Source organism: Syngnathus typhle, linkage group LG9 (genome assembly GCF_033458585.1).
Source record: "Syngnathus typhle isolate RoL2023-S1 ecotype Sweden linkage group LG9, RoL_Styp_1.0, whole genome shotgun sequence".
Lineage (NCBI taxonomy): Eukaryota > Metazoa > Chordata > Actinopteri > Syngnathiformes > Syngnathidae > Syngnathus > Syngnathus typhle.
Window position 1 is genome coordinate 8,679,107 of NC_083746.1, and position 19,658 is coordinate 8,698,764.

General features: G+C 40.2%; 1 protein-coding gene across 1 annotated transcript in view; it reads right to left on the reverse strand.

The window, feature by feature from the left end:
• epha6 (eph receptor A6) overlaps positions 1 to 19,658 on the reverse strand; it is a 68,057-nt gene that overhangs the window by 10,575 nt on the left and 37,824 nt on the right. Inside the window, exons 5-7 of the mRNA XM_061287759.1 lie at positions 19,264 to 19,599; positions 1,929 to 2,053; positions 1,336 to 1,498 (exon numbers count right to left, since the gene is read on the reverse strand). Of these exons, the coding sequence (XP_061143743.1) occupies positions 1,336 to 1,498; positions 1,929 to 2,053; positions 19,264 to 19,599 (624 nt within the window). The remainder of the gene's footprint in view (positions 1 to 1,335; positions 1,499 to 1,928; positions 2,054 to 19,263; positions 19,600 to 19,658) is intronic.

A 19,658-nucleotide genomic window follows, 5' to 3' on the forward strand; every position in this document is an offset into this window, starting at 1 on the left:
CCAGAAAGGACGTGCCGGACCGATGCAGCTATAATGAGGTGTGCGTGAGAAGACAATGACATTGAGGTGAGGACACAATGACGGATGCCGTGTGAGGGATGAGGAAACGGGATGACAGCGGCGCGATAAAGACAAATACGGCTGAAAAGGAGAGGTAGATGTGACAAAGACTGATGGAAAAACAAAAGTATGAGTCGCTGACTGACAGACGGGCTGACAGAGACAGAGAGAGCGGCGGGGGGGCAAATCTGCTTTCGCTCTCAGATAAAAGGCCAGGAAGTACAAAGGCTTGGCCAAGCGCTGTATGATCCACAGATAAAACCCCACGCTGCAGCTTTGGATGGGAGAGAAAGCCACGGTAAGAGAGCTCTTGTGCCAAATCACCCCTCAACAATACCTGACCTCGCACAAAAGGGCAGCTGGACCCTTTGTGTTTTATGATTAGAACTGCAATAAAGCTGTTGCGTTGTCTCAAAAAGACACAAACAAATATCGATTTCAAATACACTAAACATAAAGGCTGGATTGTCAGACACCTTTGGCCACTGTATTCAATTTGTGGATCGATGGAACGGCGCATAGCTTGACATTAACAAGCCTTTTTTTTTTTTTTTGTCTTCATGAGTAACTCCACAATGTAATCTTATAAATGGAAGTCAATATTAATATATTTTGTCGTTTCTGTGATTTAAAAGCATACAACTGATTGTTTATTATCGCTAGTTTTAACAACTGCATTGATGCAGCAGTGGAAGCAAAACTATTTTTTTAATTAAACTTGAACAGACCACAATAGGCAAAGGAACTAAACACTGAACTACAAGTCGGCCGGTAAATGTCTTTTCTTGTTAAAAATCCAACAAAAACACATTAACGGTTGTCGAAATACACTGGAACCAATCACAAAGACATCTTAGCTGAACAAAAAGGAGAGGTTACGAGCTTATTGGCTGAGACGCAAAAGGCCACCGGAGACACTAACGAGGCAAAAAGGTACACACAGACCCCGGAGAAGCACAAACACAAATTTGGCATTACGACTCGAGATGTAAAGTACGAGTCCCTGAAGAGGTGCACTAACGGTGTACATTTCCGGCGCAACAATAACAGTGTCACACTTTGAGACCTGAATTATCTTTGAGGCAAAAAATAGCCAAAACAAACAAACTTTAAAACTGTACTTCCCAAAGAACATATAATCAGTTTGATGGATTTATTCAACAAACCATCTGATGTGTCAGCTTTGATGAACGCTACCAAGGTGAGGAGCACCCAAACAAATATCGAGCAATTCGCCCGAAATGTTAGAACGTTGGTAACAATATGATAACTTACAATCTCCGGTAGTTTTGTATTCATATCTGGTGGCGTGGGCGCTGTATCCAGATGGCGTGCGGGTGCGGACACTGAAGACGTACCAGGTGGCTGGTTTCAAGCCTGTGATGATCACACTAGGATCCTTGGTGCTTGTTGAAGAATAACTCTGCTGCTCTCGTTCCTATGTTGGAAAGAAGGTAAAGAGGTTTCAGGCAAAGGATGCATATCCGTTGATGTGTCACTGCTGTATGTCTATTAATATCTTATGGGCAACGTTGCACGCACACACAAAAAAAAGAGAGAAAATATTTTTCCACTTAACATAATGAGCTCATTGAAATTCAAAACAGCTTCCGTATCAGCTGTGCTGAGTCCTTTATGAATACTCACTTAACATATGGCATATGGTTATTCTCTAGACACGATAAAAAATAAATAAAAAATATCGGAGCCCTTTTATTTGGCTGAAAACAATATTTTGATCGACAAACAAGATAGAAAAATAGGACAAAACTAAACTTTCTTAATAGCTAGCCAAGACAATTTGTCTGATCCTGGTTATTAAGCATTTATATTTATTTATTTTCACTGGACCTTGACCAACACGTTACCTTCTCATAGTATTTGATCTCATAGTCGAGAATGGGCAACGTTGTTTCTTTGGGTTGCTGCCAGGAAAGAGCGATGCTGTTGGGAGACGCCCAGTCTTTCTTCAGGGAGCCCACCAGCGAGGGACCTGGTTCAAAAAAAAAAAATCATATTCAAATTCAACTGACCTTTGTCTTCCTTTTCTAGTTGTGTGCTATTCTTTTGGCGGCATTAAGCAAGCACCACATATTACTCGCACACAACTAATTCAAACGCAACAACTCCCTCTCACTTTTTTGCACTTTTTCTAAATGTTGGCCGTTACAACACGCCTCGCCACCTCAATTCTTTTTTAATTGTTAACACCGTCTGAGCAGGCTCATATCTTGAGCTGAGAGAATTTTACAATTTCTTGTTGACCTGATGAATTGACCCCAGTCAGTGTAATTAGTATGCGCCTCGCATACAAAGTTAGTAGTGATTATAAATGATGGCTTATTAGGACCAGATTAAAAAAAAAAACGCGTCTGACGTAAGTATAGAGACATGATATGCAAATGTTTGATTATTGTCAGTGTCACACATCCATGCACACACTTAACGAGAATACATCATAATAAACGCAAGTCCCCCGAATCTACTGGGAAAACTGTTTACACAACATTCCTTAACAATCTGGTTAGATCATTTAGCTATAATTGAAAACAAGGCAGAGGAAGCTGCATCTTATTTTCATGTACTAAATTGCATTTGCTCTGTGAATGATTTTTTTTTTTTTGGGCTGGGTAAATAATTGTACTCAGCTCCCCAGAGAGGTCAGCAGATGTAGCTGTCCTGAGAGTCATTATTATATATTACACATGGTGTTACACAGCCGACTCATTATGTGGATATAAAAGGTGGGCCTGCTTTCCTCAAGGGTATTCCGAGTGAAGGATGACATGCTACTACATAGGGAGATTTTTCCTTCTTGGATTTTTCTTTAGGTGAGGAACACTAGAATGTCTCCATTCCCTAGTGTTGTTGATTGTAAGGAAGAGGGAAATGAGGGATCATTCCTGAATGTTTGAGGTTTTGATCAAGAGCTTGAGACCTGGAGTTTTGGAAACAGGCTCAGACCTGATGAGAACCGCAGGGCTTTGAGCTTGTTAAACAGGTGCCCAGAGAGCCACTGCTGGTGAGCCGAGCTCTAAGTGACCACCTCGGATTCTTTCATCCATCCATCTTTTCCTGCCTTTTTCTCGCTTCTCCCAGCAATTCTACGAAAGAGGTGTTGAGCACTGTAGATGGTTTTAATTTCGAATACTTAGATATATATTTACTGGCGAGATGGTGATAAAAACAAATAAACAGGATGGACGCTCCATGAAGCTAGGCTTATGAAATCTACCAGAAAGAAAAAAAAAATCCCAGACATGACGATGACACTGATCACCGGCATAAGATTAATGTTGATGGTCAACAACATTCCCGCCAGCACACTCAAAGCGTACCGTGTGTGAGAATAAGAAATGACAGAGCATCTTGATGCATTTACATCCTTCTCGATGTTATCACTTTATAGAGCTGCTCTCATATTGCATTTATTCCTCCGTGGGAAAATAAAACTCATCAAATCTGGTGTGGGTGCATCTGGTGAATAACAGGGTTTAAGGCGGCGGGATGTTTGGCATCTCAGGCTGGTATATTGGCCCTGACAGAAAGCAATAAACAAACTCAACGCAATATTCCTCCCTGACTCCAAGATTCCAATTAGCTCGCAAGTGCTAATGCACACTTGGACTCAGACATACTTCTCAGCCAAATTCACTCTTACTGAATGAACTAAGTTCCTATTGATTGTTTAGATGCCACTAAATGCCCTCCATCTGAAACTAAGCTCTCTTAATTGGCGCCAATAACCTCTAAATTGGTGGCCAACTTCATTTAAGCATGAACTTTGCATCTAGACACCTTGATAAAATTGTGTCTCTTAAGATCTCCAACAGTAAGTGATTTACCTCGTGGTAGAGTGTCCGCCCTGAGACTGGAAGGTTGTGGGTTCAAACCCCGGCCGGGTCATAGCAAAGACTATAAAAATGGGACCCATTGCCTCCCCGCTTGGCACTCAACATTAAGGGTTGGAATTGGGGGGTTAGATCACCAAATGATTCCCGAGCGCGGCACCGCTGCTGCTCACTGCTCCGCTTTCCCCCAGGAGATGGATCAAAATCACACGGGGATGGGTTAAATGCAGAGAACAAATTTCACCACACCCAGATGTGTGTGTGATGATCATTGGGAGTTTAACTTAACTTAACAATCATTGCTTTGCATGCTTATTGGCAAATGCAGACATGTCAAAGTTTCACTTTGAGGAACGGGACACAAGGCAGGTGTCTCTAATGATTGTGTATTATTAGAGCTGCGGCACGAAACCCGCCAGAGGACATCACTCCCTCTATGAGAGGCAGGAGCATCGGAAAGCCATTAGAAACAGCAGTCAATTACAATGCCCAATGGATAGATTTTGCAGTCGAGCGTGGTTAAGCTCAACATAAACTAATGGGGAGTCTTTAAACGAGCTTGACCTGCATATGATTTTAATTAGCTTTCCTGCCCCAAAGGCTTCCATTAACGGTTTAAGAAAAAAAAAATCAATAGAGCCGCTATTGATGCAGTGTGAGAGTTTTAAACGATGTCCGAACACTTCACTGATTCACTGTCGATGGAAAGAGCGTGTGAACAAAAACCAGCACATTATAGATATCATTGTTTACATCGGCCATATTGATAATATTTGTCTTCATTCAGGATTGCCTTTGGGCTGTCCCAAATGATACTTTCATAGTGACTCACCACTGGTGAAAAAATTGTGTGTGAGCGTGCTTGCTAAGATATCTGACAATAATATTACATTCACGTCACTTCTATTTGACTGAATACAAATGAGTTCAAATCAATATTTATCCCTGCTTTGGAAGGACTTGATCAGATCAGCTCTTGTGCGCAAGAATGTTCAAATACATGACATGAATAATCCAAGATTTGGTCGTAAAGCAGAAAAGAAGATACAAAAATGCTTTGGTTTGGTTAGTAGGTAAATAATTCAATGATATCCTCACAGGTCAAGCAAAGTTTCTCTTTTCCTTGATTCATCCATGAAGGTCAAGCGTGTGCAAGCATTTCTGTTGACTGTCGCTAAGCAGTTCTCTCTATAAAAAGTTCCTCTCCCACTTCTAGATCTCATCATAAACCTCAAACCTCTCCAAAACCTGTCATATTGTGATTACATTTTGCAGTGTGAAAATTGCAAGCTAAAAACTTTCCCCGTGTCCTTCTCCTCCATTCTGGGCATCAATAACTTTCATTTTCGGACTGCTGCCCAATTGCTGTGTGCTAGCACAATGTCTAAAGAGGATTAATAAAGTTCCAGAAATGACATCACCCTGAACTTAGTAAATTGAACTAAAATTCGATCCTACTGACATGAATGTTCCAAGAATACAATTCTTGTTCCATTAAACAACAAAATATGTACCAAATGCGTTTGCCGTTGAATGCGATCCACAAAAGAATATTTGCCTGTGACCTCGGCGACACAACCGAGATGTCAAGTGGATGGAAACTGGGACAGTTTCATGCACACCTGCAGTCCCCCTCCTGCTGTGATGGCTGTCTCAAAGATGACGGTGAAAGGGAAGCTCCTTATATTAGTTTGACCTAGCAGATGGTCACCAACAATTGATTATACAGTATATTTACAGATAATTCAAATCAAGTTACACAATAAGAAAAGCGGGAGTTTTTGTCTTGAGGGCAACAACATGGCCAGCACAATATGTGAGAACTCTGTCCAAAAGATAATAAGGCAACTTCGGAAGACCTTTGATTTGAACGTCCTGGCCGCAGCAAACCCTTGTCGGCTCGCCAGCCTCTCACAAACCAAGGTCTCTCCCGCCTTTAATAAAGTCCCAGTTTGCTGCTGATCTTTCTTGTTCCCACTTAATGGGGATGTGGAGAAGAGATGACATGCGAGGAAAGGCCAGTAAAGCGGGCCAATAGTAGCCCTCTATAATCAATAGTCATTTGTCCTCCACCATGCTTTTGCCCAAAAGGTAATTAATGAAAAGAAGGCACGTATTTAGCTACTGACAGCTGACTTTCTGCTGGTTGCTCACACAGACTTTACGTTGCGACTTCAAATACGTGCACTGTTTTGGTCTTCATGCTCTTCTAAATGGAGGAAATTAAAACAAATAAAAACACGAGTCATTCTCAAACAAAAGCATCGGCTTTTGAAAGAATATTTGTTTCAAGTGCTCATTAGTGACTCAAGTATTTCACTTTAAAAAAAAAACCTGTTCAATTTGTGTAATTAGTCCAGGGATTTTGTAGAATTGTTTGGACACCATGTTTGTGATGGAACCTAAAATAGTTTGTATAATTTAGACCATCATAAAAATCAAGGCATAGCCTAAAAACTGTAAAGACGTGAAATGTGGAAAGCCATAATCCACTCATCCCCTCACATCAAGTGAGGAATGGTTAAAATTTCTTCATATTGTTTGACGTTCCCTCTGATGTCATCTAAATGAAATATTTCAAAGTACCTTTCTCATAAAAAAAAAAGGCTCCAAAGTCAGTGCGGCGAAGACACACGCTGTATAATAAGAGGAGGCTCCTATAGGAGCCATTGCAGACTTGCTGCAGCAGAACACGCAGCAGGCAGAGAGGCAATGCATTCCTGTGGAGCTTATTTCCAACAGGGCAAACTGCACACAGCCCTGCTGTCAAAGACTTCTCTGGCTGAAATAGTACCTGCTATATACAGTACATACAGTATAATAACATGAATTCAAGTAATTTTTTTAAAGGGGGGGGGGGCATGCTGTGGCAGCTTCCAGCCTTTTGCCGAGCAGAAAAAAGCCTTTTCAGAGTTTCTAAAGTAAGTTATTAAGATGATTATATATTATTTACTGTCCTCATGCTCAATTCCACCGAGCAGTATATCAAACTCAGTTTTGACGGTTTATAATGTCAAACTTTGAGTATTCATAGTGATATGTCGACCACCATAAACAATTGATTGGTTGACTGAAATAGGCGGAGCATAACGATTAATTAAAACCAATGCTAAATCATTCACTGCCATTGACGAGAATAGATGTCAAACATAACTTTGTACTGGAAGGAGTTAAGTGTCTTCTCATGCTCTCGTCTTCCTCCTCATCATTGTTGCCATGACACTGTCACACCAGTATGTCATCACTGCGAAAGTGAATTGTACGCTTCATGAAAACGTTCTGTACAAAACACAAACGAGACTAAGACTTTTAAAAGGAGGCTGAATATAATATAATAAATGTCGAAGTATGAGTGCAATCTAAAAATCCATGAGATTGCGTCTTCAAAAGCTACGGAAATGTAAGCAAGCCATGGTGTATTCAACATTTGAGCGACAGCCATTACGAATGGTTAGATAACGAGAGGCTAATGCAGCTTCAATTAGAAACGACAAAAGCCCCGCCGCAGTTGATTCATCCAACTTTCACAAGACAAAACCTTGCATTCTTGGGAGGAAATTCAAGCCCAAAGATTGAATAGAGGATTGAGGTGGGAGATGAGACAGTGAAACTTCAGAGAACATCCGTCAGCCGTGCAGAACAATGAATCCAATCACTCTGCATTAATGAGCCAATGCTTAAAATAGTTCCTGCTGTGAGGTGAAGTCAGGGGAAATTATCTTTGCAGGGGGAAGCCTACTGATAAAAGTCTGGGCATAAATCATTTTGTGGGGTAGAAACAGCTAATCTCATTTCTTTCAAAACTCCCCACCTGTTCTGAACACTGCTGAATAGCAATCCTGGGGGGGGGCAGGTACTCTTTTTGCTGACTGGAGAAATCATGTAGGTGCAACGAGCTCAGAGGACTGAACCCAAGATGTATAAGACCACACAGAGACTTGAGGGGAGTCCACCGTTGCTGCCCTCATGTAATGCTTAACATATACAGGGGGAAAAAAAATAAATCAATTTCAGAAAAGAGGTCAGCGCTAACTGTCCTTTGTCTTGTACAAAATGCCTTGTAATAGATTTGCCTCTGTTGATAATCAGATAAACCCTTTTTTTTATCCCTAAAAGTTTGGGCCAACGGTTTGACTTTGCTCACCTAATCTGATGGGATGGTAATCAGTTGCGTATTTGTGTGCTGCAACCTGAATTTTAATAAACAGTAACAAGAGCAGCATAGATAAGGGCCTTCTTCCCTACCACAATTGCGCTAATTTAAACCCCTCTCACATCACATTTCGTCCAGACTTCCTTGCCTTTTAAAATCTACAAAAAAAAAAAATGCTAACACACAATACAGTAAAATACTAAAATCCAAATGACTAATTCCATAGCATTTATTTTTTTTAAACTAAATGTGTGTGTGCATTAAGGCCTCCTATCAACAGGTCATTACCACATGAGAAAAGGTGCTGAAGGGCAACAGATGCCCCGGGTCAAATATGTTCCCGCGGGACGAGCCCCTAAACGGACCTGCCAACATGTACAGCGAGCCAACACCTGCTAACATACCACAGTTGCATAAATTCATTACGTTTGCACAAACACGCCCACACATACACAAACCACTCTTGGCACAGCAGGCCTTGTTGCATGGACTACCACTTTTCTGTTGTTGTTTGCATCATAATAAAAAAGGCAAGATATTAGTTTGGCTTAAAAATGAATTGAACTTCCCTCCGAAACCAACTATAACTTTAGCAATTATGCTAGTAGGCTCACAAAATGGTGGTTAATTATACAATGCTTATGTTGTGATAGCAACGTACTAGAAGTTACTCAGCTTCATTTATTAATTGCATTAATTGCATCGAAATTCAAAACATGTGCCCTGCCTCTAAAAATCTTAATTCCTGATTGACAGGAGGAAATTCTTCACCTTGAGGATGGTAAAGGTCACATGTGTTTCCCCATTCCTGATGTGACAGTTTCTGAGGTGGCCACAGTCAAATGAGATCTGAACAAGGAAGACATGGAAGGACAGCAACTGACTGATTAGAGTTGTCACAGAGCACCTCCGCTTTTGAGTGATGCCTCCTCAACTCGACCTCCCTCACCCCTCAGTGAAAGCACCTATCTTTTCTGTCCAGAGAATTCTGTCCTTAAGATGATGCTCTTGACTCCTCTCAAACTGAGAACTTTGGTTCAGAAGGTTCATGCGCGGTGGTCATTTCTTACTGCACTTTTGAAATCTTGTTTTGAGTGTGGGGGTCATCTTATCAGCGAGCTCGGTCGGCAGAGGCCTGATAACCATGTGGAGGAGGAGGGTAATATCGAAAACATTCAGGTTAGCCACAATGGGTCCGTGACCCACTTTTGGAAAAATAACACTAATAAAATATCTCTGCAAATTGAGGCTGATGAGAAAATTCTTGATCTCTTGTTATGCCTGTGTCTGGTCTTCGCTTCTATTAAACTTTTACATTCCGGGGTTATCAAGTTTTTTTTTTCCTTCCCTGCACCTTTTCTCTCTCACTCCTTAAGGTGCGGTCGGCAGAACCCGGGTTGTGATCCAATCGCAGCCTCGCCGCAGCAATCACTGCCTGCTGATTGGTTTTATAATCCTCACTCGGGATCTCAGATGGGTGAGAATCAGCTGGCTGAGAAGCGCGCCAGTGAAAACAGTCATATTGATGCCTTCACTCCCACTCCCTCAAACAAAGCCTTTTTTTTTTTTTACATTATATATCGTTTCTTTCATTCTCTATCCAAAGGCACTTGATCAAAGTGTTTGTGTGACAAAAAATGATTTGGGGTGGAAAAAGAGAGGGGAAAAGATGACATCCAAGCAAAGGTTTGGTGTCTAAAATGAATTATATATCAGGACCCATATATAGGTTATATATATCTGTGCATTGAAGCAAGTAGCTTGGAAGTATGAAAAAAAATGGAGTGCATCTCACAAGTTTTGCCCATTTCCAAAGTACATTTGCAAGGTCAGTGATCACGATGTTCGATAGCTCACAATGTGTTTTAGCGCTAAGAACTAATTAGCCACCAGCACACTTTACAGTTGGCAGCAATTCAGCGCCCCACACAATAACTTCAACAATCTCATATCAACAGTGTGCTGTACATACAAAAGTGCAGATTTTCAGATTATATACTTTATAACCTTAAACTGGAATCGTATTACATGGTCTGTCAATTCTTTTTTTGAAAATGCACGATTTACCCCATGCACAAAATCCATGTACCTTTTTGTGGATAAATAATACCGTGACTTTGTTTTATTTCGGTCAAAAGATGCAGTAGAATGCTGATGTCCACCTTCACGAAAGTGCATTGCATTGTGGGATTTGTATGCAGTCAACATCCCCGGTGCTTTTATGTCTGGCTGAAACATTTCCTCTTAAATCATGAACACTTTGTGGATCATTAGCTTCGCTAAGGTCGAGGACATGTTTTTACCGTGTAGTTTATTAGATTATTAGCCTGGGTCCTGGAACCAATATCTTTCATACTGCCTCTTGCATTATTGAATCCTAATTTCTGACTGCAGTATTGCGAGGTCTTTGGGTGTCGCGTTATGCCTCACACAGAGCGTTTCATCAGGGTCCTCATTGTGTGTCCTATTTACTGTGTCCTTGTCCAACATCTGTTAAGTTGTTCAAGGACAAACAACTTCCTAAGCATGTGTGCCTTTCTGGTTGAATGTGAAAATTAACTAAACAGCTTTTTGGAAGTATTCCAACAGTGATTGGAAGCTACATAATTTCAAGCCATAATGCTTTTGGGCCTGGAATACAAAAATTACAGATGTTACAGAGTTATATTATTAAATGTTACAATGCATCCAGAGGCGGTTTTACAGGGTGCCAAGGGGTGGCAGCTGGCACCTTTACCAAATGCCTTGCCACTCAAGTTGTCTTTCATTTTGAAGTAGTACAGTTGATAACAAAAGGCTCGGAATCACAATATTTCTATGAGGGGATGGGCATGAGCATTATTCTACTCAACAGGCATGGAAACAAGAGTTCACAACATTTAGAGAGGATTTTCTCATCTCATTGATTATATTAATGAAAATAATTATTAAAAACAGCAACAATAAATGTCAATTTCTAAAGAAAAACAGTTTGTTTTCAGTTAAATTGCCAATATCAACAGCATATTCCCAAGACTACTTCCTCATTCAGTCCAAATAAAAACCAACAATGCAATGTTAATTATATTGCTATTAACTTTATGGCTATTGCAATGTGAGTTGCATTAGCCAAGTATTTCCACCGGCACAAGCTGCTCCATTATCTCATGAAGTAGCCACAGTGTATAGTAAAATGAACTTAGCCACTTATTAGCTGTAATAGGAGTCCAAAGTCATTAAAAATACATAGGAAATGATAAAAAATTAAGTAATACACAATTTACTGCTTCTGAAAAGCAGCCAATAATGTTTGGATAAATATTACAGAAAGTCTCGTGCTGTAGCTCGCGATGAGAGAATCGGCAGAGGTTGACTGTCAAACTCAAGGACACATTGACTGTGAAACCGTCTGCTAACAAGACTGTGTAGTCTGTCGGGATTTACTGCCCACAAAGCATGAGGCGTGTGTTTGTGTGACTTATGTGTGTCATCCATCTGTTGCACAAGCGCACACCGCCGAATGGATGGCCATTTAATGTCTAAAACACACATGCAAGAACAAAGTAATGCTTTTTCTCCGTGAGAATGTATTCAGATACGTGACCACCGGCCAGTTCTAATGCTTTAATCCTGTGAGGATAAATAATGTATAAGTTGTCTAAATGGAAATAAATACACACAAGCGAAAACTGTGTGCACCCCCACAAAAGTCTAAGTGTCATTTGGCAAAAGTTCCTCCACAAACCAAGGGCTCCAAACGGTAAACAAATGTTTTAATGACCATTTCTTTCAATACAAGCAAGAACATAGCAGCTTTTATCTTTTTGCTCTAAACGCCCTGATTATGCAGAGAGAGTGTTAAAAAAACAAAAGGCCAAAGTAGAACGAAATAAAGTAATATTATTCGACAGTTAGATTCTTGCCTTTCAAATTGTGCATAAAAAGCCTCAGTTTCTAAGAGTGTGAGCAAATTCCATCAAGCACATTATATTGGGCTAAGTTTGTCTTTTCACACCTCCTATGTGTAAGGTACAGATGTGTGAACTGAAACCTTCTGATCTCGTATAAGAACCCGAAGCGAAGTTTAATAATGTGCCGTGCCAGACGCTTGCCCCCGGGGTCACCACATGTCTAATTATTTGCATTCAACGGCATGAGCTGTGTGGAAACTTTGTGGATACAGCAATGTCCAGCTTCTGCGAGTTCTGTCTGAAAGGCACAGGTGATTAAATGCGTTTCTTCCGTTACACCGCTGATGTGCCCATTTGCCAGGAAGGCAGCGGGAAATAGGATTAGTAAGTCTCTTGTACCGGTTCTAATACATCACATTATTGTTTGCCATTTTTCTATTGGACTTAATGTCATTACTGTAGGGTGAAAAACACTTATGTCCAAATTTTGGTCAATTTAGCATTTTTCTTTCACAAATTGATACAATTGACCTTTCTCCACATTGTTTATCATCTTAAAATGCTTTTTGATAAATCTCGTGGAGAGAATAGCTTGAAAATAAATCTACAGTATTCACTCCTGGACGCTTCAATTGTTTGAGAAGAATTATACAACCATCATTTTCGTGATCTATGGAAAAAAAATCATATGAATCTACAAAAACTGTTAAATGACACATTGTGGTGTATTTTTTTTTTTTACACTTCTTATCTTAGCTTACACAGTATGTAAGTTTCTGGTGCCCTTCAGCACAAGCCTACATTACAACTGCTGACTGGACCAGTTCACAATGGCAATGACATCAGTTATGGCGGCACAACTTCTGTTCTAAAGGTCATGTGGCCATATGTGAGAAGTGTTGCTGTCATCACTACGTGAGTGCCACTCGCTCGGAAAATACACTTCGGGAACTGTTGGTTTTATCTAAGCGACTGGAAAGAACATAAAACCCATTTTATCATTTTATATTTATCATTTTAACAAATGCCCTGCATGTTCTACCATTGATGCATTATTGCCCAGTAGCCTGATGCTTTGGGTTGTAAAATAGATGGACGGTGACAGGGAATTCTATTTTATGCCTTTCATTATTTGGGCACTTTATTTAAACCACTTGTGAAGCAATTCTTGAAATGGTGTAATAGTGTAGTAAGTTTCAAGTTAAATAGTGACATTGGGGCTTTATGATGTCGGGTTGTGTACTCGGTGCGCTGAATGATGGATGTATATGATGTCGGATTGCCAAGCTTTTACTTTCTTGCAGCTTTGTGCAGTAGAGTGCCGTCCTGCAGTGTTTTTATAGCTGCTATATATCAACTGACTTTCAATACTAATCACCAATGATGCCGCTATGCCAAAAACGATTTAGGTTATTATTCAACGGTCCATGTTTGTTTGCTGCATATATTAGGGATGCACGGAAATTCCTATCATCGATAAAGTGCAATCTGGGTTTTGGTGCAAAAAGAATACGACAAAACAAAATTATTATCATTACTTTTCCATCACGGGGGTTTCATTACTTGCTCCAACTGTAAACATCCCTCATTTTTCAAAATACCTGAATTTCTGCACAGACTTGATGAGTCTAATTTTCTTTTTTCCTCCCTCACTACCTGTGTAGTATTGTAGCCCTCCCTCCACTTTCTCGCTCACATTTTTGCTTTCACTTTCATGTGTTTGTGTCCAGCTTCAAAGGTGGCTGCCATGATTGCAGGTGCACAGAGATGTACAGTGCAGCAGGGGGACAGCACCCTAGAGATAAAGCGAGAAAGGGCTCCCGCCGAAGACCAAGGTCACATTGAGGGTGAGCACCTTCAAAGAATCATAGATCTTTATTTCATTTATTGATTATTATTATTTTTTTTTAACACCAAAGCGAGGGTCCATCTTTGGTTCTCTGACAGCTCGCAAGTTTGTGGTGAGCGTCATTGGTTGTCCCAGACAGTCACAAGCTAAGGTGCGGAGATATTAGAGCGGGACCCAGCACCGGTCCAAGCTAAGAAAAAAAAAAATCACTTTCCACCAGAACCATTTGTCGCTTGCTGCCTAGCGGGGACTTTCTCAAATGAGTCATCTTGCAAGTACATGAGATTTTTTTAAGCCTTTGCTGGCGTCACTGAATTTGCAGGTTGCTGACAAAGTGACGCATGCAGGTTTCAATTAGGCCTAAAAGAACATAAGTGTTTAATCCCTCCATCCATTTTCTAGACATTTCATTTTGTTTAAGATCACAAAGAGCTGGAGCTGACAAGATTACACCAAAAACACGACAATATATCTGAGATAAGCCATTCAACCTTTAGCCCTTAAGTCATTGCCACATGTTGCGGTAAAATATATCAGGACTATATACTTAGACTACTTAAATGACTCAAACTGGCTTCATCATAAATGTATGTGGGAGAAAATGAAGGATTGGACAGAGAAAGAAGGAATAGGAGATAAGGCAAATTACCAGGATAAATACTCTGATAAATCACTACGGAGGTAGAGAACTGTCGAACACATTCATCCTCCCCAATTGTTCGTCCCTCTATCTGCTTTAACAGAAGGCAAACGGGGTGTGTGTTTGTGTGAGTGAGAAAGCGAGAGAAAGCGCATGTGTTTTGTGCGTGTGCGTAGGAGAGACGTGACAATGATGACTTGGGCCTGATAAGTTGCGTCCACACCAACACAACGGGGAGACATGACATTCATGGCTCGACACTAAATATTCCCTGTGTATTTCCATATGCTGCATGGTGATTGGAACTTCCTGGGGGGTGTACTTCCTCACTTTTGATTCCAAGGGCGTGTATTCCTTACAGAGGAGCTGATAAATCAACTTCTAATAAGCTAGCTACCATGGAGGTTATATTTATGGCCCGCCCACTCCCCAAGGCTAGCGCTTCGGGTCCAGCTCTTGTCTCACGTGCTTGTGAGAGGTGAACTGGAATACATAGACATACACTACCGTTCAAAAGTTTGGGGTCACAAAATTGTTTGGGTGACCTCAAATGGTAGTGTATATATTTATTTAGATAATTATTTATAGATTATATATATAATCTTCTGTGTAAAAAAATTGTATAATATATATGTATACTTATATTCATAGATTATATGTAATCTTATACAAATATAAAATATAATTTATAATATTTAATTCATAATATTGTATTATAATAATATTTACACTACCGTTCAAAAGTATGGGGTCACAGCCCTGCAGTGGAAAAGACTTGACTCCTCTATAATGTCACACCATATATGGCAGACATCTCTTTCCCATCTACTGATAGTGGAGACACGAGCCCGATAAGATTTGAGTGTTTCAGATTTCGGCGGAAAACTAAACTGATGTACCGCTGGGTGGACGTGTGGCTAAAGGGAAGTGGAGCTCAGCACTTCAGCATAGTGGTGATCGCTATCGATTCATTCAAAAACTGTCGCGACCAGTTCATCAAGCCCCGCGGTCTTTCAGCTCATCTAATTTGTACGGCTCTTGTTGTTATTAGTGTTTCGGCAGCACGGCGCTTTGCTCTCAAGGCCATGGACAAACCGCTTTATGATTCCGCGCCTAATAAACATCATTGAGATTTTCCCAGGCTGGTAATTAAGTGTGAGGATAATTTGTCATAGTTAGTTAGAGCATGTTGCAATGCCGGGAGAGGTGCTGCCGTATGGTGGCTGAGAAGGCCGGCGGTTTCATGCAATCAAATCGTTCATAACTTTGGCTGCAAATTGATCCTGGCGCCTGCTGGGCTACAAGGCAAAAGGCCATCACAGGTCAACAAAGACAAGACGTAATCTTTAATAGAGTTTGACTTTAACAATCAAGTAAAAGTTGACACTAATATTTTTGGAGTTCTAATTACCGATTCAATTTGCATACATGACAACAGACAAAAATATATATATAAAAACTAAAATGGGGAATTAGGATCACTTGTCATTGTTAGCAACTATATTTTTTTGAATTATCTTTCCAAGCACTGCATGGACGCCATTTGTGATCTTAGTAAATCAGACATTCAAGAGTTCGTCTGAGGTTAATGAATGACACTCCAAAAAGCAGCTCCTCCCATCTGCATTTCATATACCCTTTATCCACCAACTTTTTCTTTCCTTGTATCTACAAAAGACTGCCTGATTGGAGTCTCAAGTTGCCGTTCAGATATGACACAGCATCCGAGAGCCTGACCCATCTCTGATTGCTTTCGTTGACATACACAATTACCAAGACTCTCATGTTTCTAGGACATCTCTCTCTGCTTCCGCTGCTTCTTTCAAAATTCACCCACCTGGCCACTTTCCTTCGTTCAGTTAGCTTTATGAGCTATGCAATACACACCTCCGCCTCCAAAAGGACTGCTTTGCCTTAACCCTCTGTTCAACTTTCAACTAAGATTATTACATTGACTATTAGAAATAGTTGTAAGATTATGAGGGTCAAATGTTCATTTAGCTTTATTTTTCTGTATGTTATCTATAAATAATTTTTTTATTAATGGAATAGACCACAATTTAGATTTTATTTTGAATCTCAAAGATAGGAAATGTGGACATAGACTATCCAGTTTTTAAGCCTTGATCTCCAGTAATTGACTCGTATTATATGAGAAGCATCTGCTGCACTTCAATGCCTCACTCTTTGTCAGGTAATTTACTCCCTATTCATCCTGCCATCCTTTTTTTTTGTCTTCAATTCACATCCCCAAGCAATCATCTTTCCATTCTCCCACTTCTCATTTTATATTCCCTTTCACCTTCTTCTTTTTCTATCTTTTCATTTGTCTCTGTCGGGCTTCTCTCGGCTTACATTCATATCATCGCTTTTTTCTTTTTCTTTTTTTAAAGCCTCTCCTATTTGGAGGATCAACTTTTCGTCAGCATATCTATGTATGACCAACTGACTAATTGTAGTCATGTGGCAGAGTAGTTTGTCATCCATTGAAATATATTATCTCTAAGTACTTGAATGATTTGGATGGATGATCTATTTTATTTTACCTTTCTCTGCCAGTTTGTGCGTATAAAGTACGCATGCCATTGAGATTGATTTTTTGTGCATATATAGTTATATTAATCACCGAATACAGAAAAGGTTATACGTGACAGGAAATGATCACAGGCCATATCGTTCCTGATGTATGTGGAGAGTACTAAAGAATGTCGTGTGTATTTGCGAAAAAAACCATTGCAGCCATAACAAATCTTATACGGTAACCTCACTGGCATTAAGCATTTACCAAAAGCTCCATCTGCATTTTAATAGCTAAAACCAATTCATCTTTGGCTGCAGTGCATTATTACAGGATTGTTGCTAACCCTCCCAACATGCAGGAATTCACATGCTGGCCTCTTTTCTGCTGATGGCAACTCTATGCTAATGGTGTTTTCTGTTCACCTTTTCACCCTAAAGTGTCCATAGGTGCGAGTGTAAGAAAGTGTTTTAAGCTGTATAGTTATCAGACATGCAAAAAATTAGATACATATTCCCGTACGTGCATACTGCTAAAAATGACTATGCTGTAAAAATAAAAAACAGTCCCGTGGCACAGCCTGGAAGGAGCCTCAACCACATTTGGGATCAGGCCTCTTTTCTGTCTTTTGAAAAGCTATTCAATCAAGTCAAATCAAAACAAACGTGTCCATAAAAATTACACACACAAAAACTTATCGACCTGACTCCAGCTCCCTAAAGCACTTTAAAAAGCTGTAGCTGAGTATATTAGCCTAGTGTATATTAGCACAGTCCTGTCGTCAGGGGACTTGCTGTGTGTCTATGCATTGAACTCGGGGAATCTTAATGAAATAAAAAGGCTAGGTGTGACATTGTGTTTACCTGCAAAGACTGCCGGAGCTGTCCCTGGACATTTTGAGAATAACGCATTTAATGTGTTGTGGCTGTATGAGAAAATGTGTTTTCCCCCAAACTCCCTTAACAACAGAGGAGCAGAGGGTGGGATGGAGCCAGAGAACAAAGACGCCAGAAAAATGTACACTGGAGAACACCACGAGGCGGGAGAACACAAAAAAACTGTGTTTGCAAATTACAAATTAAAAGCCTTTACATTCTCCATGCCATACCATGTCCCATGGGAAACACGGTCCTTGCAACATAAAAACTCTTATTAAGAGAATTCAGGTAGTGAGAAAACCCTCATTAATTTCTTGCTATTATTTACAGCACTGAGTTGGAAAAAAATAAATTGTCCTCCTCAACAAATTGGATTGCCATTTTGAATCAACGATAATAAAACTTGTGTTAGCGTGAAACTGCAATCAACATCAGAAATAATTATGCCATTAAAAATGAACAAAATGAAGTATTGAAGAGTACATCCACACATACCGTCATTTTCGGACTATAAGTCGCACCAGAGTATAAGTCGCACCAGCCATAAAATGCTCAAAAAAGTGAAATTAACCCATATATATGTATATAAGTCGCTCCTGAGTATAAGTCGCCCCCCCATCCAAACTATGAAAAAAAACGCGATTTATAGTCCGAAAATTACGGTAGTTGCCAACGTTTTGCATGACTAATATCACCGGCTTTTCTCTTATGACTTCACAGATCCGATCAATGATGCAATTGATCAATCGACAAATTATGACATCACTAATCTAAAAGTTTCTATAAAAAAGCACAATATCTGCCAATCAAATTCAGCCCAATAGATTGGTGTACAATCAAGCATTTTGGCGACCACAGCAAAAAACCAAAACCTACCTTAAACCATATAAAATAAAGACTGGATCAAATCTTGCAAGATTATTCAACCCAACAAACCACAACAGGTGAATGGGACAGAAAATAAAGTCGGACATTCACCTGCAGAGAAACGAGCCAACCAATCAAACGGCCTTGAAGTGGCAATATCCCCATTAAAAGCTAATGAGGTGTTTCCCTGGATCAAGGTCTGAGCAATCCATCAAATGCCCGAGAAAGATTTATGTTGGAGTTTTCCTTAAAACTAACAAATAGTGTGGACCAAAAAAAACGGGCCTCCTGGTTTGAGACAAACGCTTATCTGTAGACAAAGCCTCGAGTCAGCCCCATTATTGATTGCCCATCAAGCAATGGACTCATTTGTTTCTATTGTTAAACACATGGAACTTGCTTGCAATATCAGAAGAAACTATTAAAGGTACATAAAAATTGCATTAGTCAAAATTAATTAAATTAAGAGCTTGTTAAAATAGGATCTAACTGAAGTTGTAAAAGTTATAGAGCACAATAATACTGGGGAAAAAAACGTTTTTAAATGATTCACTCACCGCCTTGATCGGTGCTGACGGTAATGATGGCGACCTGTCGTGGAAATGAGCTCATGTCTGAAACGCCGTTGAGTGACTCAATCTCAAAGGTGTAATTAGCGTGCGCTGAGAAGTCCACGACGGTGACAGAGGCGGTAGTCAGGCCTAACGGTTGGGGTAGGAAACGCAGCTCCTCCTCACAAAGCTGACACTGGCCCGGCTCTCGACCGCAGCGTTTGCATTGGACGTTATAGGTCAGGTCTCGGCGACCCCCAGAGTCACTGGGGGGTGACCACTCGAGCATCAGACATGTGTCATTGAGATTGAAAAGTAAGTTACGAGGAGGGGATGGAGGACCTGTTGAAAGACGCAAAGAGAACAGATGATTTAGGACTGGCTCATCTACACAAAGGAAG